We start from the raw sequence: 23,759 nt of genomic DNA on the forward strand, positions 1-23,759 counted from the left end.
GGAAATCTCTCCTCCTGGGAGTTGAACATGGGAGCTGAAGGTGCTCCCATGTGCCTCTGTGCTTTACCCTCTGTGATGGAACTCCGGACAGCAGACAAGATGGAACTCTGAACTCCTTTCCCGCTCTCAAGCACTCACATTTATAGCCTCTCTCATACCATGTAACAGGATAGAAATTGATACATTTACAGACAGTCAGCTCACACTTTGCAGACATTAACCTCTCATTTGCTGCAGCAGTACAATACACAAAACAGAATGACAAGACCGTTTTGCACAGAGCATCTACATAAGACATACATGTATGACATTATGGAGGGGGCCAGGAAAGATGGGCGACTACATAGGTTCAAAGCATAAATAATGCATATCATTTATCATGGTTCAATAGCATAATATAATTTTGTGGAATCTGTGGGACATGGGGATAAAACTAAAAGATATGTTATTTTTTTCATGTATTTAATGATTTCAACCAGCTATTGTTTATTAAATACACACTAAGCAGGAGATACTGGACACCTGCTTCACCATTCTGTATGAGCACACACTTTTCATTCTGTGCACTCGTTATTTGTGTTTATTAAGTTAGTAATAAAAATGTAATAAAAATGTAATAAAAATGACCAGGCTGTTTTGTACCTTAAGGACCAGACACGTTTTAGGGATTTTACCCATGTGGTACTTTTTTCTTCCCTGTTTTTTTCCTTCAGTTACCAAAATTAATTTATGCGGTTTTTTTTCCATGACATATAAAGCTATTTTTTAAATATCTTTTTCACTGATTTTTTTTCCTGTGTTTTAGTTTTATTGGGTGTAAAAAAAGATTTTTTTTTAACATTTATATTTATTTTTTTAAATTAGTATATTTATGCTAAAATAAAGTACAGGAACGGGTTCCTCATTTTGTTTTGGACGTTTTGATATATAGTATGTATGGTTTTGGTTTTCAGGGCGCATGTAGCGACGGTTTTGGTTGGCGTCGGCTGTGGGTTATTTTCTTTCTTATGTATATATTCTTGTATTCTGTAATGTTTATTTACTGATGTATGTAATTATGTTTTTTACTATTTATGTCCCCCATGATATCATATTAGACCTCTGGGGGAAATTCATGTGTTTTTTTTCTTTTATTTGACATTTTTCTACTGTAGCTGGGGCCTCCATAGGAGCCCCAGTTACAGGGAAAAACATCCCCTGTAGTGACATTAGTCACTGGCAGAGTTGATCAGGGTCTTCTAGGACCCTGTAGCTTTGCTATAGCGCTGTGTATTCAGGGAAGGAGAAGACATAAAGGGTTAAAAACCCTTCCTGCCTTCTCCGGGTTATCAGCTGTTACTAACAGCTGACAACCTGTCCTGCCTTTGATTGATTGCAGAGACAGGAGGCTTAAATCCCTGCCGTAATCTTACATGCGGCTGGGCTTTAAGCCTGGGACTGGGCGCCGTAAATTTACAGTGCCTGTTCCAAAGTTGATTAATAGATTTTATGGGGAGATTTGTTTGTCTTAAATGTATTATTGCACAAAGAATTTTGTGGTGGCAATATATATCCACTCTCCATATTCCAGCAAACGTATTAAGGTGGTGATGGAATTTGTGGCTTTGTCCCCTACTGTTCCTACTTTAATTGCAGGCGATTTTAAGAATTGTCTGGATCCTTGTTTGCCAATAATTCTTTGGCTATAAAAGGAGGATGACAGTTTGGAGACACAAAGCAAGCTGCATTTTCTTTTGACCCCAAATGTGCAGGCAAATATGTGCATGTGAACGAACCCATTGCAAATACACCCATGTGCAGGAAGCTTTAAGGCAGGGGTGTCATACTCATTTTTACCGAGGGCCACATCAGCCTTATGGTTGCCTTCAAAGGGCCGATTCTAATTGTAAGACAGTATAGTAAAAGTGAACCCTATAGTGGCTCGATTGGTAATAAGGTCCCCCATAGTGGCCAGTGGCGCACACTATTGTACGTGTGTGTGTGTAATATATATATACACACACACACACACACACACACACACACATACACACATACATACATACACACACAGGCGCACACTATTATTATACATGTATACACAATCGCACACTATTCTACACATATACGCACAGACGCACACTATTCTACATAAATACACACAGACACACACTATTCTACATAAATACACACAGACGCACACTATTCTACATAAATACACACAGACGCACACTATTCTACATAAATACGCACAGACGCACACTATTCTACATAAATACGCACAGACGCACACTATTCTACATAAATACGCACAGACGCACACTATTCTACATAAATACGCACAGACGCACACTATTATACATATATACGCACAGATGAACACTATTATACATATATACACACACAGGCGCACACTATTATGCATATATACGCACAGACGGACACTTATGCATATTTTATGCACAGACGGACACTATTATGCATATTTACGCACACCATTCTACACATATACGCACACTATTATACATATATACGCACAGACGCACACCATTCTACACACACTATTATACACTTATATGTACAGACACACACACGTGCACATACATATATATATGCACATACGTACACACACACGTGCACATACATATATTATATATACACACACATATATATACACATACATACATATGCACACAAGGACACTTCTGCATTTTTATAGACATATTTATACTTACCTGTATCCAATGTGGTCCCACTGGCAGATATAACAACTGCTCTCAGTCCTTCTTGGGGCCCTCCTGCATACTTGGGCCCCCTGATGTCTCCCAGGCCTGCAGCCATGAACAGAGGGAGGGCCGGTGAGAGGAGGTCAGCGCTGACCAAGCTCTCACCCTGCAGCTGCTCCTCCTCAGCGCCGCTGTCCTCGCACCAGAGATCATGTTCTCTGCAGTCTTCTTCCCTCCTCCGCGGCTGTTGTCAGTGTGCTATCGGCACTCCTCTATTACTGTCTGCACTAGACAGAACAAGCCAATAGAAGATTGCATACCGACAGCAGCACCGAGGGTGAGGGAACTTGCTGTACAGCCGGCAGGCCACAGATAATGAGGTGTCGAGCCGGATTCGGCCCGCGGGCCTTGTGTTTGACACCTGTGCTTTAAGGGGTGCAGTAGAAGCACTTCATAATGAAAAGTTACTTGAGTTGGCTAGACTTCCAAATTAAGTATTTAAGCGTTACCAGGATAGGCTTCTGCCACACTTTTTGATGGTGTTTAATGAGTTATTGCATGAAGGTATACTTTCACCATCAGAGAGAGAGCTGTGATTGTTTTAATTCCTGAACCGGGAAAAGATTTGTCTCTTCCTGATTCCTATCGTCCAATATCTTTGTTGACCACTGATGTTAAAATCTTGGCGAAGGTACTTGCGAATAGATTACTTCTAGTAATGACTCATTTAATACATGAGGATCAGCCCGGCTTCATGCCAAACAAATCAACTGCTATTAATTCAAGGAGGCTATATCTGAATCTTCAGGCGGATCATCAAGTTTGTGGGAGAAGGGCTGTTTTTTCACTCAACATTGCAAAAACTTTTGACAGTGTCGAATGGAATTATTTGTGGGCTGTTCTTCATAGGATGGGGTTCAGTGAGAAATGTGTGGCATGGGTTAAACTTTAGAAGAATATAAAGAAAGTAGTGCATGTTTAGTGTTGTAAAAGAAGGCTTCACAGTCAAGGTCTGTCTCTCTGACATGCTCTTTTATAGACAGTCATGTGACTTAGTAGAAAATTGACCCTCCAGCTGTTTTTCATTAGTACCATTTACTTCTCCAGCCTTCTGTTACTCCTGTCCCAACTTTTAAGAAATGTGTTGCTGCCCTTAATTTCTAAATAAGTAATTTATTTTTAAAAGATCCAGAAAAATCTCTCACTTTAACTTCTGATATGTGTCCTATGTTCTATTGTGAATACAATATGGTTATATGAGGTCTCCAAATAATTGCCTACTTTTTTTCCTTTACATTTCACAGAGCGTTCCAACATTTTTGAGTTGGGGATATATATATATAATATGAGGGGGTACCCAAAAGAGACAGGAATCTTCTTGCGGGTGGGACGTTCCTAGTACAGGCTTCTGTTGCACCGTGAAGGTCTACAGAACCTATCCAGGGTGAATCTGGAGGGTGAGGCAAGGGTGGCATGCCATTTGTCATTAAAAATTGCTTCACACTCAGTGCTGTGTGGGCAAACAGGCGACTGGTTCTTCCATCATGACAAGTCACCTGCCCACACAGCCCTGGCTGTGGAGCAATTATTGATGAAAAACAGCATGACACCCTTAGGCCCCCTGTCTACGGGCGCTAAATCGCCAGCAGATCACGCCGGCTGAAGCTTTCCATAGCGCTACTATGGAAACCACCGGCCCCGTGTCCACGAACGGAGAAACATTGCGATTCTCCGCTAGCGGCCGGCAATTCGCTGCATGCTGCGAATTGCCTTAATTCTCCGCGGTCAGCCTTTCTGTCAGATAGGCTGACCAGCGGAGATTAGTCTGCCAGCTCCTGCAATGCAGATTCGCCGTGGGACTTCAACACCCGTGGACAGAGGGCCTTACCTCACCCTCTCTATTCACCTGAATTTGCTCCATGTGATTTATTTTTACCAGTGGTTTTAGCAGCAAAAAAAGAAACAAATTTCCACAGCTGCACAATGCTGTATGAACCAGCCAACACAAAATAGGCAAACAAAAAGCATAACTTGTTGAAAAAAATATCGCTGGAGCAGAGCGCAAACTTCCCTAATGTCGTCAGGTGACATAAGGCCTCAACAGAAGCCTGTACTAATAACACCACACCCACCAGAGGGAGAGTCCTTTTGGGTATCCCTTCATTTGTGTATGTATGTGTATTTATATGTGCGTAATATACATACATGCATACACTACCAGTCAAAAGTTTTCCAGTTTAAGTTTTCCAAAGTAGCCCCCTCTAGCTGATATAAGAGCTTTACACCATCAATACATTCTTTCTACAGTTCAAATATTGTTCAGAATTTACTTCCCAATAGTACTGAAAAAGTTCCCACAAATATGCGGTACTTGTAGGTTGCTTTGCTTTCTTCCTCCTGTCCATTTCATCCCAAACAAGATCAATGAGGTTAAGTCTGGAGGCTGTGCAGACTATTCCATTCTTTAAAGCCTATCGGCATCTTCTCGTCATCTTAAGTAGTTCTGACATAACCTAGAAGTTGCTTTTGGATCATTATGCTATCATAATATGAACCCATGACCAACTAGGCGTACACCAGAGGGTATTGCATGCCATATCAAAATACTGTGATAGCCCTTTTTGTCCAGTGTGCCAGTCACACTGTGCAAGTTGCCAACTCTGGATTCACCCAGACCACCATGCTTCCTCCTTTGACAGTTCGTATCACACACGCAGGAAGCATCCATTCTGTCCAACAGCGTACAAGAGCCCTGCATACCAAAGATGACAAATTTTGATTCATCAGACCATAAGACCTTCTTCTACTGTTCAGTAGTCCACTGGAGGTGCTGCTTGGCCCAGGTAAGTTGTTTTTTTTTTCAATTTTGCAATTTTAACAGTGGCTTTCTTACTGATACTCTACCTGTCAAACCTGCAGATAGAAGTCTTCTTTTCACATTTGAAATTGAAACTTGTTAGTTTTTGCTGCATTAAGTTCTGCTTGAATATTTTGTGCTGTGAGGCGCTGATCACGCAAATTGTTAACTCATAAAAACTTGGCATCTGACTTTGCAGTGGCCCTTTGTCTGCTAGACCTCTTCCTGTCCGTTTCCTCCAGTTTCCAAATTCCTTTTGATGGTATAGGAAACTGTACTGAGGCCCATCTTGGCTTTCTTGGCAATTTCTCTGTAAGACAAACCTTCACTTCTAAGGGTTATAATTGTCTGTATTCTTTGGTTAATTACCTTTTTCTTGCCGATATGATAACAATATGCGCTGCTCTGAAGGGCAAAACTGTCCATACCCCGACGTAATGAGGGTTGTAATGTAGTTTGTTCCAAGACTGGTTAAATAGAATCAGAGGGTTTGAAAGTAATCTACAAAAGTTGAGACATCTGTAGGAATAGTTTGCATCCAATTTCAAACCATAATGTGCTTTCTGTGCTGCAGAGCAGCTTTCCTGGGTGTGTTTCCTGAAAAAAAGCCCTTTGGTTAAAATCATAAATTCAGACTATTGTTGCGTTTCAGGTAAACATTTCATAATATTTTTTAACTTACTTTCGAACCTTTGAACCATTTGACATTATTTGCTGGATTTCAGCTCTGTTAATGGAAAAAATAAGTGAAAAATATTGAGGTGTTCTAAAACTTTTGAATGATAGTTTGTATGTGTGTGTATATGGGTAATATATATTTTAGCAGAAAGCCCATCCCAGGAGAGCGACTGCACTCTATATATAAATATCGATGCTCAGGAACATTATTAATTGGAATTAGGATAATAATATATCTGAAATAATTTGCAGCTTTGTATTAGTTATATTATAATAGTTATAATACAAAGGTGTAAATTAATTCAGATATATGAAATTGAGCAAACCAATGTGGAGGTCCCTTTGCATGTTGCCCCACTGGCCTATTTTTGTAGACATTGGCAGAATTTTTCGTAGACTTATTTTATTTTTAACGCATTTGATGTTTCCCAGTAAACAACATTCCAATAAAGTTTGTTGCACAGGGAGGGCCATGGAAAATTAGCCCAGCAGCACACTCTAAAAGAACACTTTGAAAGCCTTCTAAAAGAAAATCTTTGTTGCCCATAGCAACCAATCACAGCACAGCTTTAATTTTACCTCAGCAGTATAAAAAAATGAAAGCTGCGCTGTGATTGGTTGCTACGGGCAACAAAGACAGATTTTACTTTTAGGAAGCTTTCATAAGAGTGTGGTGTGGGCTACTTTTCCAAGGCCCACCCTGTAGATGCTATGGTGATGATGAGTAGTTTTAATAACAAACCGCACTACATGAGGTATATATGGACAAAAATGACCGTTCCAAGGAAAAAAAAGAACATATCCTTTTTTTCTAATCCCATCTAACCCCTTAAAGTCATTCTACTTTAAAGTGTTTTGCCTTCCTTTAACATATTTGTCATTCTTCTCCTCATTGGCAAGCATATGTTCCATTTGAAGATCAATACTATAAATCAAAAGGTCTTTCTGTGATTGAAGATCAAAAATGAAATGAGGAAAAGAAATCTTCTGATCAATAAGAAACCACAACATCAATTTTGAAGGAAATTCAGAATCATCTTAAAAATTCTTGTAAAACTGTACGTGACCCATAAGAGAAGACGCCGAGAAGGAAGCTAATCAGAAGTGCGAGAATACTGTAGCAAATCCTAAGTAATCAGGACTAACTGTATCAATGGTAGAGCAATTTCTCATTAAAGGGGTATTTCCATTTCATAAAGTAATAGCATATCCCAACACATGCATATAACATATCCATAGGCGTCATACATATAATGTATCCGTAGGCCCCTGTTCATCCAATGGGGGTGCAAAAAGTGTTCTTTGCCTCTGTAGAGTCTGTATATGGGAGTATAACTTTTTCTGACTTATGGAATGGTGTAGACTGCCACACTATCCCATACATCATGCAAAACGATTTATAGCATGTGATATATATGTGTAATTTTTTTTTTTTTTAAACATAGGAGCTTGTGACTGAAATACACCTCCGTATGGTTGTGCAGTGGCATATGCTGCAGGCAATGGCATGCATTAGAAAATCTTCCCAATACCTGCAGCATATACAACGAACTGCATGAATTGATCCTAAGTTGTCATCTACTATGTGAATGTATATGTGTGTAATATATAATACAAATGTAAATGAGGGACAACGCTCTGGAAATGGAGTAGCTTATGTATAGTAAGTATATCATTGTAGGATTAGGACTTACCTTGCATGTGCGGCCTTACCCTAATTAAACAGTTGACCGCAAACCTTGATGGCATCCCCGTAAAAGTTTTTTTTTGTATCTTCGTTCCACATCCACCTCAGGCAGAGAGCACAGAGGGCGATCCAGGCACAGATGCAATAAAGGCTAAAAAAAATTGGTCAAGTGTAGAGATGAGCGAGTATACTCGCTAAGGCACATTACTCGAGCGAGTAGTGCCTTAGCGGAGTATCTCCCCGCTCGTCTCTAAAGATTTGGGGTCGGCGCGGGTGACAGGTGAGTTGCGGCGGGGAGCGGGGGGGGGGGGGGGGGGGGGGAGACAGGGAGAGAGAGATCTCCCCTCCATTCCTCCCCGCTCTCCCTCGTCGCCGGCCCTCGAATCTTTAGAGACGAGCGGGGAGATACTCGGCTAAGGCACTACTCGCTCGAGTAATGTGCCTTAGCGAGTATACTCGCTCATCTCTAGTCAGGTGCTCACAGGATTCAGTACAATAAGCGTACAGGATGACACTTACTAGTAGGGGTCTCTCAGCTGGAGACCTCCCAAAACGACCTCCCCCACTGGTAAGTGTCATCCTTTACACCTAATTGTACTGAATCCTCTGAGCACCTGACCAATTTTTTTAGCCTTTATTGTAATATATAATACACTTGCGGGAAGGAAGTCTATTTCTGTAATTAGTTAACTGAATGACACGGCATGTGCGCACGCATCTATGATATCCGAGATAACTGCAACCACAAATCCAGCAGTGGACGGGACCGTTCACACAGGATGGAATATCTCTGCAACATGCAGCAAAATCTGCATCTAAATCCGCATATCTGAACATGGATTTTGATGCGTAATTAAGACATTTTCAATGATGCATTTAAATCCATACGTTAAACTTGCAGGACCGTAAATCCTGCTGTGTCCTGCAGAACAATTCTGTCCCCCGCAAAAAGTGCACCAAAAACTTTGTGTGTGAAGGCAGCCATACGGACTTATGGCTGCCTTTACACAGTTTTTGGTGCACATTTTTGAACCTAACACAAAAGGACACAGTTTAGGCTTTGATATATGCTTTTTCTTTCTTTATAATACATTTCTGCATTTGGTTAAAGAATGTTCAGAAACTGAAAATAAATTGTAAGGGCAGGTTAAGGTGACAAAGAAACCCAAAAAACTGCTGCAGCAGTTGTGCCATCCATTGTGCCCATGGCCGCAGCAGCCATCAACTGGCTTCAGTGATCATGATGCTTCTATGAAAAGCACATGACCAATTCTGCTACTTCTGGGACTGGAGTGGTGGGGTCAGTGGGGCTTTTTAAGAGCCGAGTATTGTTTTCTATGTTTTGTATGTTTGTTTTTTAATTTTACACTCATTCCCTGCTCAGAATTTTAGGAGAACGTAAGGAAGATACTGCATGTTGGGAAGTGACATAGGAGAAGCCTTAGCAGGTAAGGTCCGTCTGTTTGCTGATGACACAAAAGTGTGCAATACGGTTGCTACGCATGTGGTGGTGTCTTGAACATGGAGAACAGTTTCCCCTTACTAGATAAATGGTCAAAACAATGGAATCTGCAGTTCAATGTTTGCAAGTGTCAAATAATGCCCTTGGGGAGAAGAAATTCTAAGTATCATATCGGCTGTTTTGTGTTATTTTGGACTTCAGAAGATAAAGAATTAGAGGTTCTGATTTCTGACAGCCTCAAAATGAGTCCACAGTGTGGCCTGGCAGCAAAGAAAACAAGTAGGAGGGTGCTTGGCTGCCAGGCTAGAGGTATAATCAGTAGAAAGAGGGAGATTGTGATCCCGCTATATAGAGTTCTGGTGAGACCACATCTGGAATACTGTGTTCCGTTTCAGAAACCTCCTCTGCAGAAAGACATTAATAAAATAGAATGACTCCAAAGACGGGCTATAAAGATGGTGGAAGGTCTCAAGGAAAAAACTTAAATAAGTTAACTTACATAGCCTGGAGGAAAGAAGGGCGAGGGGGAACTTGATGGAAACCTTTATATATGTTACAGGTGCTAAAGTTATCACTTTAGGTGATACTCAAAAGGTATGGTAGCCTTATCAATCAGGTATGCCTAATTTTTATTCGATGTATCGGAGAAGAAAATAAGAAACCTCAAGTGATGTTTCTAAGCTCTTCAGTTTTATTGTTGCAATGCACGAGGTTATACAGTGTGGCACCCCCACAAAATCAACAAGTCAAAGTCTACAGCATGTGTGATACTTCTCTTCTAGTAAAACATTACAAAGGTTAATTATGACAAAGCTGCAAAGTCAGATGCAAGAGCTGGTATTAAAACATCCAAAGAGGTGTCTTTATTGGCTCACACATCGTTAAAAGATAGTAACGTTTCGGCTACCCACTGTAGCCTTTGTCGAGCTTCACAAAGGCTACAGTGGGTAGCCAAAACGTTGCTATCTTTTAACGATATGTGAGCCAATAAAGACACATCTTTGGATGTTTTAATACCAGCTCTTGATACCAGCTCTTGTGCCAGAGTCTGCTGTCCTGCATTGCCGCCGGCATGCCGAGCACATCCGCCGGGCCGAAGAAGGAAGATCCGGCCGCAAAGCAAGGAAGATCCGCATTGTCCGGAGCAGGTGAGTTTATTCTGATTTTTGTCCTCATGTCCGTGAGGCAGGAGGGACCCTCTGTGGATTCTACATGAAGAATCCGCGGCGGGCCTGATTTTCCCCATGGACATGAGGCCTAAGGCGGACTAGATGGACATGTGGTCTTTTTCAGCCCGCAATTTACTATGCATGTGTGAATACACCTACATTGGTATTGCATTGTCAGTTTTGGCATCTACACTGTGAATCATATATTTCATTGTAACAACTAAAAAGTGAAGCAAGCTTATACTTAGAAAAGATGGATAGATTAGATATCGCTTCCCAATGTGAATAGAAGGTTTAATCAGTCACTTCATAAACTATGTTGCCAATGCCATACAAACACACCAGGAGGGCGAGTTGTGGGCTGCATTTATTGTATTACTTCAGCTTGTTGTATGGACATGCTGAAACATTTATCCAAAGATCACAGCTTATAAACCCCATTTTTTGCAGCTCACATATACAAAGGGACAGCGCTTCTAGTTACCTGGAGGGATTGGCTACTGACCCATCTCTTCTCGGATTCTAGGACCACCATGTGCAAACACCCAATTGAAGGAAAGCTATTTTAAATCGCCCGTGTGCATGTACCTGTAGCGGAAATGTATACAAAAAGTAAAAAAGAAAATGTAATTTATTGTCGGTATTACTAAAATGATTTGTACTAAAATAAAGTACAGGAGTGGGTTCACTATTTGGTTTTGGATGTTTTGTATAGTCTCCAATTACAGGGCAGATATAGTGATGGTTTAGGTTGGCATATATATATATATATATATATATATATATATATATTATTATTATGTAAATTTTTTTTTTTAAGATCTATGTTCCCCGTGACATTACATACGACTGGAGGATATTCAATCGTATTTTTTTTGTATTTCACAGTTTTCCACTGTAGTAGCGGCAGCATCCATAGGGGCAGTATCCATAGGGGCTCCAGTTACAGAAGGAAACAAACCCTACGGTGACATTGATCACTGTGAGAGCTGGTCAGGAGTCTGCGAAGACCCTGCAGCTCTGACATGTCGGGGGTCGACGGCGATCACGTGATCACTAGGTCCCATATAGGAAATGGCACTGTCACTTCCTGTATTCTCTGCATAGTGCTCATTGAGCGCTATGTAGCCTACAAAAGAGAAAGCAGAAGTGGTTATAAATAGAGATGAGCAAGCATACTCACTAAGGCAAACTACTCGAGCGAGTAGTGCCTTATACGAGTACCTGCCCGCTCGTCTCTACAGATTCGGGTGCCGGCGGGAGGGGCGGGGGGGGAGGGGGGGAGAGTGCGAGAGAGATCTGCCCCTCGTTCCTCCCCGCTCTCCCTCGCCGCTCCCTGCCGGCAGCCGAATCTTTAGAGACGAGCGGGCAGGTACTCGCATAAGGCACTACTCGCTCTAGTAGTTTGCCTTAGCGAGTATGCTCGCTCATCTCTAGTTATAAATCCCTTCTGTTTTCTCCTCCTGGTCCTCGGCTGTGTCTGACAGCCAAGTACCTGACCTGCTCCTGCTAGAAATCTTAGGCCGCCTGCACACGGGCGGAAATCCCACGGCGGGATTTCCCGCGGGATTTCCGCCACTGAAAGTTTGCATAGGAGTGCATTACAATACGCACTCCTATGCAGATGGCCGCGCGAAATCTCGCGCAGCAAACAAACCGCGACATGTCCTATTTTTGTGCGGGGCACGCACTCACCCGGCCGCCGGCTCCGGTCTGCGCATGCGCTGGCTGCGCCGCAGCCGGCACATGAAAGAGCTGGGGCCACCAGGCGCGGGAGAGTACGCGCTCGTCCCTGCAGGCTCTCGGGTCGGGTCCCGCGGCGAGAATTCTCGCTGCCGGATCCGACCCGCTCGTCTGCAGGCGGCCTTAGGCCATATTTTTACTATGGCACAGGATTAAAGCCCAAGACCAAGCACCTTTTATTTACAACACTTGGTTCTTAACCAGTTGAAAACCTGACAATCGAAAGCATCTTAGTCACTGACACCCCCTCCTATCAGGAAAGATGCTGTTGGGCTATTGACTGTGTCTAGGATTTCATTATTTACTGCAATTGTTATCGTGGAGGAAAGTCTTTAAAGGGGTCGTCTAGTTCTAAGATATTGATGAGCCATTTGCAGGATAGGTAATCAATAGTAGATCAATTGGAGTCCACAACCCGAGAGCCCCACCAATAAGCTGTTTGCCAAGCCATTGTGGTTGTTTATGGAGTTGATTTCTGCAGGAAGCAGACAGCTCTGTTCTCACTGCAGTGGCCAGGCTTGGTATTACAGTAAAGTTTCCACTATAGTGAAGGATCTGTAATACTAAGGCTCCCCTCTGTATTGAGAATGGAGCAGTCTGCTTCCTGCAGAAATCATCTCAGTACCTGAGCTTTACCGGGCTGGCTGATCAGTGGGGTCTCTTGTGGCAGATCCAAGCTGATCTTCTATTGATGGCCTATCCCGTGCACCCTAAGGGCTCTTTCATAAATGTATTCCAGTCCCTGAATAAGCTGCTTCTTGTGGTACACATTGTGAAAATATTCTGCTCATATGAAAGCACCCTACATATTGCTGCTTCTTTTTGTAGTGGCGGGCTTCTTTCGGTCTATTTTTTCAGGTTGTATTCTAGCATTTTCCAATAGGCATAAAAAAACACTAAAGAGAAAACACGTGTGGGACTAAAGAAAACAAACAAAAAACATGAAGCATCAAATAAATATGCGATTTCTTTGGCTTTTCCACTCAAAAATAGCAGAAAAGAATCTGTATTTAACCCTTTAGTGACCAAGCTTTTTTCTATTTTCCTCCGCCCTTTTAAAAAATCGTAACTTCTTTATTCATCCATCGACATAGCTGTATGAGGGCTTGTTTTTTTGCGGAACGAGTTGTATTTTTCAATGGAGCTATTTAATGTGCCATATAATGTACTAAAAAACTTCGCAGTGCGATTTCCCTCCATACACGTCCTGCAACGGCAGGATGTAAAAACACGATAGCGTGGTCACTAAGGGGTTAAAGAAATCCTTAACTTTCTTAGTTTCTATCTTTCTTCATGTCCCAGAGAGAAGGCTATTTAAACATGCCAGAAGAAAGAAAAAACACACCAAGGGCTCATTCAGATTGCCGTAGGCGCAACTACGCTCACCAGCACGGAGATTAGTTGCGCCTGTTCGGTGGGAATCCCATCCATTTCGCCAGCTTTTTAAACTCTGCGCCAGAGCATAGGAGTTTGAAAATGATTGCAGGAAGACCAGGGCTGATGGAACCTCCCTGAAGTGATGCGAGGCAGTTTTGAGAGAAAAAAGGTCTTGCGTCTGCAGGAAAAATGCATACGGGCGAGCGTGAAATCGGGCCGTGATTCACGCCCCACATCGCCCTCGCAATCCATATGAAGCCCCTGGGTGCAGGGCATTTTCATGTGAAAACAGCCTTGCATCACTGTGGGGAATCCCTTTAACCCTGCCGTGGCTGAAGGGATTTCCCCCACCGCTTCTGAATGGACTCCCCTGGCGCAGCTGTCACAGCTGCAGGAGGGTATCCTGATGTTCCCCCATTGTTTTCAATGGGGCCAGGGCTACCGCCAGCCCCATTGAAAACAATGGGCGATATCGCAAAGGGAAAGGACATGCTGCAATTTTTTTGTTCCATGCAGCATCGCAGGAGTGAAAACATTGCAAAGCAAATCTTTGACTGAAATCATTGGTTTCATAATAATGAGTTTTCACTTACTCTCGTATCGCGCTATTTTCTTGCCATTATGAAGGCCCCCTCAGACTCACATAAAAAGAGCATTTTGCAATTTTTCCATCTCACAGCAAGTATCGCACTTGCAAACCCGCGTGCAATGTTATGTTTTTAGGAGCTTCATTTAAAATAATGGGCAATATCGCCCAAAAATAGAACTTGCTGAATCAGTATTTTCTCGCAGAATAACTGCGAGAGAAGAATCACTCATGTAATGATACACGCACACAGATGTGTAAAACGTTGCGTGTGATATTCAGGCGCAAATCGGATTGGACAGCGCACGGACATCCCATCTCACAGAACACAAAACTCTCATGATTGAATCACCCGTGTAAATGCATCTTAAGGGCTCTTATGTGAATGTATTTCAGTCCCTGAATACGCAGTGCATTCGCGGACTGAAAAATCGCCTATTCCCTGCATATTCTGGCCAGGCTTGTATTTTTTGTGCGCATGCAAGAAAGCCCATTCATTTCTTGCACAAATACGCAATGAATACATATGTATTTCCGCAGTTAATTCACTTCAATTACCGGTTTTGGTGCGTATTTTTTGCACGCAACCGAGAATCACATGAAAAATACGCACATGTGAATAATCCCACTGAAATCAATGGGCTTCATTCACTGCATATTATGCATGTACAAAATGTGCGCAGAAGGGTATCTCCACGCAAACGATCTTTCCATTCGATCTATCGGTTTAAAAAAAAATTGGACCAAAATAGGTGAAAATAAAGCATAGAATTTTCAATGGTTTTATTCACAGGTGTGATCTTTTAATTGGATGATTAATCCAAGAGTAAAAAAATTAAAAAATCACTGCATGTCCTATTTTGTTGCTAATTTTGGATAAAATTCACCAATGCAAATCTATGGCTGTGATGAAAAAAAAAAAAGGATTGCACTTGTTTCATGCATCCGTGGGGAATTCACATGGTGGGGAGCACTATATGGGGGGGGGGGGGGGGCGTGATTCACAGCCCCATATCGTGCTTGCCTGTGTGAATTTAGCCTAAGGCCTCCTTCACACGGGCACGGTCTGCGCACATTAGAGGCACGTGAAAAAGGGCTTCTATAAGGACTGGTGTAGAGTTTGAACAGCCGAAGAAGGGAAAGAAATTTCCCTTGTTCAGACAACAACTATGCGCCTACGGCAGTGTGTTTTCGCCCTTACACATTGATTTCATTTATTCACATAAGCGATTTTTTTTCCTCATAGCGATGCTGCGTGATTTAGAAAAAAATGTTAAAAAAATAAATAAATTTAAAAAAAAAATTAAAAAAAATTAATCGCTACATGTCGTCTTTTTGGGGGGATTTATCACTGATTTTCCTTGCAAGGAATCGGCAATTATTTTCCTTAGGATTTAAAAACAAAAACAGTCACACTGCGCATACAAATTTACCACTGAAACTTTTGTAGGCACTTGTGATTTTTTTTTTTTAAACACACGTGTGAAAATCCCAAGTACATAGATGCGATGTGTTTTTGTTTAAAGAAAAAAAAAACCTCATCATGATCGCATCGCTAATTAAGTACAGCAAACATTAACTGCTTTCGTACTCGCCTGTGGGGATGTAGCCTCGAAATGGGATTTTTCTTCCCACTTTGAGTGAAAATCTCATGTTGTTTCAATAAGAAAAAAATATGAAATCCCACTGCAATGAAACGCGCGTGTACATACGAGTGCAATGCGATTTTTACTTGCCCATAGCAAATAATGGAGGATCCGGTACTTTTCTGTTGCACGTGTAACTGCACCCATTGAAGACAATACAGACTTCTTTTCCCATGCGAGTTCTATGCGTCTCGCCGTGTGAATCCTGCAGTCTGATGGCAGAGCCGATGGACTGTTTTACCGAACGGTCAGCATCGGAAAGGGGTATCGGCTCTAATCAGAGATACCTGCTACAGCTCTTGTAGCCCGAGGGGGGTGTGGCCATTAGAAGACCACGCCAGTTTAAATGTAAACCACGCCTCCTGGTAGATGCCTACAGCCCGTCTGCACACTCCCCTTTGCCTCTGATTGGCTGCTGGGCGTGGCCTCCCAGCGGGCGGTGACGTCACAGCAGCTCCTGCAGTGTGAATGAATCAAACAGGCTGGGGTGTAAGCGGCACTCAGGCTGGAAGTGCTGCAGCATCACTGAGCCCCGGAGCCACCGCTACCCCGGGACGGCAGGAGGAGATCCGGCCAGGCCCAGCTCCAGCCACCTGTCAGCTGCCCCCATGCCTGCCTCCGCAGCCCTGCTGCCCCCATGCACTGACTCCTGACAGCCTCCTCTTCCTCCACGTCCCGTTACATTATTACCTTTTATTCCATTTCCATCTGAGATTTCTCCAGCGACGTCTCCATAAAATGATGCAAAGCTCAGCAGCGCTGGCCACAGATGCATCAGTCAAGGGGCTTCCAGAAATTCTTGGGCTGCCAATGCAACGTAAGGCATTTTATTCCTCATCCATTGATTTAATCATAAAGAAATCTGGCATTATGGAGGGCTGGTGCTGCAGGGAGTGGGATGTGCAGCAGTATGGGGACGGCATGCAGCTTGCAGATACCTTTCACCCCCCCTTTCTTCATCCTCCTTAGAGTCTTGGTTGATGTAGACTATATAGGGCAGGGGTCAGGGGTGCTAGAGGTCATGTACATAGAAAGCAGTCCCTTGTTTGAGATCATGATAAGGGTCTTTCTTCAAATCCCCTATGTCCTGTCACCCCCCCAAAAAAAGTTTATTGCAAACTTTCTGCTGATCACCTCTCACCTGCTGCATCCTCATTGCCCTGCAGCTCCATCCTCCAGTGGAAAATAGGATGGCTATTAGCTATAGCAACCATTAAAGCTTCTATACTAATCTTTCAATGTAGGGTATTACTGATGGAATGGAAGTATATAATGGAATCCATGGAATATAGGATAGAACTGATGAAATCGAAATCTCTGCATGGGCAATATACTGTATGATACTAAAGAGATGGGAGTTTATACATAACCCATATAATAGAGGATATTACTGATGAAATTGAATTTTCTATATGACCCATTTAATAAAGGATATATATTACACATGAAATGGGCATTTTTGTATAACTCACAAGATTTTGCATAATGTTGATGTTTGGAAGTTGGTATGTAAGCTATAGAATAGGGAACACTGGTGATGATATGGAACTTTCTATATAGTCCACAGAATATAGGATATTACTGATAAAAAATAATTTCTATATAGCCCACAGAATATTACATAATAATGATAGAATAAAACTTTTTCTATAACCTACAGAATTCAATGTAATGCTAATGAAATGGAAGATTCTATATAAACCATAGAATATTACTGATAAAATTGAACTTTTTCTATAACCCATAGAATACAGTAGAACACTGAGAAAATAGAAGGTTCTATATAACCCATAGAGTATAGGGTATTACTAAAGGAATAGAGGTTTCTATATAATCCATGCATAATAGGATAGAACTGAAGAAATTGACATTTTTAGGCAACCAATATAAATTGCAGAATATTAATGAGATGGAAATTTCTATATAATCCATAGAATATGGGATATTACTGGTGAAAGTGAACTTTCTAACCCATATTTTATAGAATAGATCTGACTAAATTGAACCTTGTATGTAACCTATATAATACAGGATATCACTGATGAAATTGAACTTTCTATATGAACCATGAACTAGAGGATATTATAAATGAAATTGATGTTTCTATATAACCTACAAAATATTGCATAATGTTGATGATTAGAAGTTGGTATATATTCCATAGAGCATAGGATACTGCTGATGATATGGAACATTCTATATAGCCCATAGAATATAGCATACTACTGATGAAAAAGGTATTTCTATATTTCCCACAGAATATTGCATAATACTTATGGAATAGAGTTTTTTATATAACCAATACAACATAGTATATGAATGCTGGAATGGAACTTTCTATATAACTCATAGAATACAGTATAAAACTGATGAAAAGGGCATTTTCTATAACTCAAAGTATATTACATAATAGTGATGGAATTTAAGTCTATATATAATCCTAAAATACAGAATATTACTAATGAAATAGTTTTCTTTTTATACCTATAGAACAGAATATAATATTGATAGAATGTAACTTTCTATATAGCCCATGAAATATAGAATATTACTAATGAAAAGAGCATTTCTATATATCTCACAGAATATTATGTAATATTTATGGAATTGAAGTTTCTATATGAACCATAAAACATAGGATAATACTGCTGCCATGGAAATGTCTTAATAAACCATAGAATACAGTATAATATTGAGTAAAAGGAAGTTTGCATATGACTCACAGAGGTTTACATAATACTTATGGAATGGAAGTTTCTATATAACCCATAGAATATAGGATATTACTTATCTGGTGGAAGTTTCCACATACCCCATATGATCTACTGATAATTTAAAAACCCCAAAATGTATACTCCTAATGGATTAAAGTAGTTTATACAATATACTACGGACGTATAGGATGAAATGTGTAATTAAGACATAATATGGTGTCGATAGGATGGTAGTTTCCATTTAACACATTCAATACATAGAACTCCGATGAAACTAAAGTTTATATGTATCACTCATCGAATATTGGATGGTCTTGCCTGGTTTCTAGTATTAATGACAACGGGCATCGGATTTATTGCGTAAGGTCATGGATTGAATGGTCTCCACAGGGCTTCTGAAGAGGGTTAAGTGGAGGTGTTGACAATAATGTGTATTGTCCTTCAGAGCAGAACTCGTTGGTGTAATTGAATTGTGTCGTATTTGTATTCTCACAATAACTAGAGTAACAGGAGCATCATTTAGGAATAAGGATGTTTTATGGAGCAATCTAGAGAATTACATCCTAGTGCTGGAGGATCTGCTATTTTGTCATTTGTAAACACTTACTAGCTGCAATAGTGATGGAAGTGACAGTCAACATCATAGTTTTTACTTGCTGAATTTCAACCCTAATCATACGTTGTACGATCGCAGTGATCGATTGTATGTATGATTTAAATGGTAATTGTTCTATTGTAGCCAATTTCTAGATAAATAATAGATTTTTATTCTTTTTAAAGATTATGCTAATTTGTGTGTGTACTTTGCCTATATAACTTTATAAAGTATAGGACTTAAGTTTCATTTAGCATCCAGTACATTAAATGAATACAATTTGCATCAAGCCAAAGGTCGTGCCTTTCACTTGATGGACAGAGGCAAAATGTAACATCTGATTATATTTGGATTATAGTCTTCTGTAAACAAGATTGCAGAAAATCAATTAATGCATACAAATACTTTTTTTACACAAATATTTGTTTTTCCAGTTGTAAAAGATGAGAAAATAAACTACACTGATGGAAGCATCACATTTCTATTTCTATGCAAAATGTTTAAATTTGGCAACCATCTTTACATTCAGCACTATGTAAAGTTTCAACGTAAATGGGGAAAAAGTAATTTACAATACAATAAAATACAAATGTGGAGTATTATGGAATTGTATGCATAAATGATGCAGAAGTAAGTTAGGAAATAGTAGTTGTAATACATAACTAACAAAATAATAAATAATAAGCAAAAATAACATTATGAAAGGAAATACTATACAATGCACAATACTGCTAAGTGATAGAAGCTAATTTAAATAAAATATACAAATTAGGTAAATAAAATATTTATAATATACAAAAATGAGAACATATACAAAAATAAATCAGTGAGTAGCAATTATAAAATTTGTGGAAATAGTATATGAAGGAGGGAAAAAATATTTCACACTGTGGACGGTGAGTGTACAGTACATGTCTCTTTATGTATGTATCTAATTTGAATGGAAGGACTCATCCTGTTAAAATCTGTTTTTTAACCCCTTATTACCAGTATCCGTCCTCTAGTAATGATAACGAACAGTAGATAACTGCAGTGATCAGTAATCTGGACTAGTTGGGTTGTCGTCTCTTCTCCAGTAAAAACTCTATGACAAATGTTGATCTTTTTATCTGTAGAGTGGAAATGAGTTTCTGGAGTCCTGACATTATATTCTCTCCTATTTCCGTGGATATTAACCCAGAGGTGAAGTGTAGGGAGCTACTGTCATATATCACATATAGCACACAGTCTGCTCCCGCCTGTTCTGCCTTCTTCCAGCTCTCCCTATTGCATCTTACATGTTAAATACATATATATTCTACATCTATACTAAAAGCCGTATATTGTGATTTTACAATATTGAAACAAAAGCAGTCACAAGTTCTAAGGTCAAGTACAAAGTATATACACTTCATTCACACTGAAGCACGCATTTATGTACACTCCTAACGAAATGGATGCACACTTGCACATAATCATATGAACACTACATACAACACACAGAATATTATGTTTGAGTATCTATCTATCTATCTATCTCTCTCATATCTATCTATCTCTCTATCATAACATTGTATTGCGTGGTGCTTTCAATTTAGTTTTTTAACTTATTGTTTTTAATTTGTTTTCTTTCGGAAAGCCAGCTATTAGTTTATCAGATTATTAGTAATGTATTGACAGACCTGTAATGTTAGTACAGTTTGTATTTGGGTCTACTGCAGACACACAGCTGCTAGAGATGTATGATGAACATATACATTACATCGAGTGGCAATGTGCTGATACCTATATATACATGCTTATGTATGTGATATAGGAGACTGTACCTATCTATATAAGACTAGTGTTTTGTTCTTTTTTATGCATGTGTCTTCTTCTAATTTACCTAATTATTATCTCTTCATATGTGGAATAGTTAGTTAGCCCATTAATCGATCTCTCTCTTTCTCTTGCTGTAATCAATAGTGCAGCCATTACCTTCCCTATTCATTAATATTTCTGTTGTTCCCTGTGTTGTAAATGCCTCTATTTATCTAATGGTCTGTTTTCTATATGATTAGAGAAGCTGCAGAAGATCAGTCTCATTTCTTGAGCAAATGTCAGTCATAAAAGTATTCGTTTTCTTCTTTTTTCATGTATCCAAACTACAATCAATCTGTCTCCTGTACACTATGTATGATTGCTGAGTTCTGTCTATCAGTCTTGTACAGAAATTACAGGCCACTGATTAATACCCTATGTCATCTCACTGTTAATGGTTATTAGGTAACTTCTATCTATCTATCTATCTATCTATATCTATATCTATCCATATCTATCTATCCATATCTATCTATCCATATCTATCTATCCATATCTATCTATCCATATCTATCTATCTACATTGCTGCTGTTCTCTGGCTATTGTAGAACTGCATTTCTGTCTTTCTCCATCTAGACACATCTGTCCCTGTTTTCAGTATAGGGGATATCTGTGCTGCTGCTTAGTCTGCCTCACAACCTGAGGTTGGTCCGACTATTTAATCTGGAAGCTGACCAATGTGAGAATGACATGTGCTCTGTCTATATAGTACACTGTGCTGTGCATATAGCTATATAGTCAGTGTATATTGTGTAACAGGCAGCAGATCTGGTTAGTGAAGGAGCTTTGTTCACATTTGCAACCTCCTTTCCATGTGCAGTAGATGGTGCTCCTGAATATTCCACATGGCCAGTGCCCTCTAGACCCCGGGCTATCCATCACTGACTGGCAGGCGGGCACTGGGCAGCCACATAAATTGTGCTTCCGTACAATTCATGGATATATTATGACTCTTCACTACACCAGGGGCTACATTGCACATCGTGTGCTTTATTCTCATTATTACAGATGGGATTCAGATCTGTAGGAGATTGCAAATACAAAGAACTAACTAGCAAGCAGGGGCACATGTTGCAATTGAACATATTCTGCACACAAGTCCATGTATACAGAGAAAGACAGATAAGTAGATTGATAGATGTTGTTGATACATTCATTTACATGAGGACATAGATTGATGGACGTCTGTAAATCTCACATCAATCCTGGTTCATTAGCTGATTGTATCAGGTATTCCAGTGCAGTATTGTGTCACCAGCAGTCACCATGTATTGACTGTCTATATCTCTGCTCTACAGTATACTAGCAGAAGTAATCCGTTTAAGATTCTGTCTAGCTGTGTGTAAAATATATACATATTTACTGCCTGCAAACTCTATTCTATATAACACAAGCTGCACATAGAACTTTTTGTACTGTCACATCACAGATTTACTGCAGAGATCAATGTCAAGAAAGCCTCTGAAGTTACATAAGATTTTATGAGTTTGAAATATAATTTATTACATCTCCTTACAAGAGCATAATAAAAATTCAGAGTCCATGCAACAGAAGTCTGATTACTGTTATTTTATGTAATATGCTGATAAGAAGTATATCTATTTTAACACAAATGATATTTTCTATTAAAACATATTTTGCTGTTGTTATTATTCATATAGTAACAGTGTATAAGACTAAAAAAAACATGTCCATCCAGTTCAGCCTATTATCCTGCAATGTTGGTCCAGAGGTAAAAGCCAATTTTCCTAATTTTAGGGAAAAATCAATTTTCCCAGCTCCAAATCTGGCAATCAATTATTATTATGTAGGATGCAGGGTTCCCACTAGTTCCTGTTAAGGTTTTAGATATAGTTTGGGAGATTTCTTACACAATGGAAAAAGATCTGTAGTAATAAGCCTTGCATTGTATCAGATAATTTCCTCTTTACATGCATAATAATTTACCTAATTTTTAAATACTGTATGAGTGGATAAAAAATAAACTTGTTTTTCATAGCTATTATGTGGAGTCTTAATGTAGATTTGCACATTTAAACCATATTGACAAAGTCAGTACCCTAAAACTGTCTTGCTGTTCGTAGTATGCAGAAAACACAAATAATATTTTTGTCTTGTTAATCTGCATGCAATTTATGTACAGGACATCGGAAAATATTCTATGGAAGCTACAAAAATAATGCAAAAACATTTTAGAGGACTTCAAATGCAGCAAGAAGTAGTAAGGCAGCACATACAGCATATAGTCCTGATACACATGATTAGGTGTGATAGATTTCTCTCTGTCTTTGTCTAGTGTTTACACTTCTGCAGTATTTTCAATTACTTTCTATTACACTCTACATTAATTGTTTGGTGTAAGTAATAGTAAATGGATAATAGGATATATATATATATATAATATATATATTCATTTATTCAGACTTTGTAGTTATATCTGCAGTCATATAGAAAACCATACATAACTATCAGCATATAGCATCCAAACTAACATATTGGGGGAATTTTTCTCCCACATTTTCTCCCCTTCTTTAGTGCAAAATGTGACAAATTAATCAAATGTGGTACAATGTTTATAAATTTGTCATGTATTTAAATCTGTCCAGAGATGTGGAATCACTTTGTACGCCAACCAGCTAGTGGAGTGAGATTGCAGCTTTTTAGAAAGTTGCAATTTTTAATTCTGCATAAAAACTTCAT

At 39.7% G+C, this 23,759-nt stretch overlaps 1 protein-coding gene across 1 annotated transcript in view; it reads left to right on the plus strand.

Annotated features, from left to right (window-relative positions):
* Positions 1-16,648: 16,648 nt before the first annotated feature.
* Positions 16,649-23,759, plus strand: part of LHX4 (LIM homeobox 4) — a 51,769-nt gene continuing 44,658 nt past the window's right edge. Inside the window, exon 1 of the mRNA XM_066594750.1 lies at positions 16,649-16,727. Within this exon, the coding sequence (XP_066450847.1) occupies positions 16,649-16,727 (79 nt within the window). The remainder of the gene's footprint in view (positions 16,728-23,759) is intronic.

The sequence above is a fragment of the Eleutherodactylus coqui genome, chromosome 3, assembly GCF_035609145.1.
Source record: "Eleutherodactylus coqui strain aEleCoq1 chromosome 3, aEleCoq1.hap1, whole genome shotgun sequence".
Classification (NCBI taxonomy): domain Eukaryota; kingdom Metazoa; phylum Chordata; class Amphibia; order Anura; family Eleutherodactylidae; genus Eleutherodactylus; species Eleutherodactylus coqui.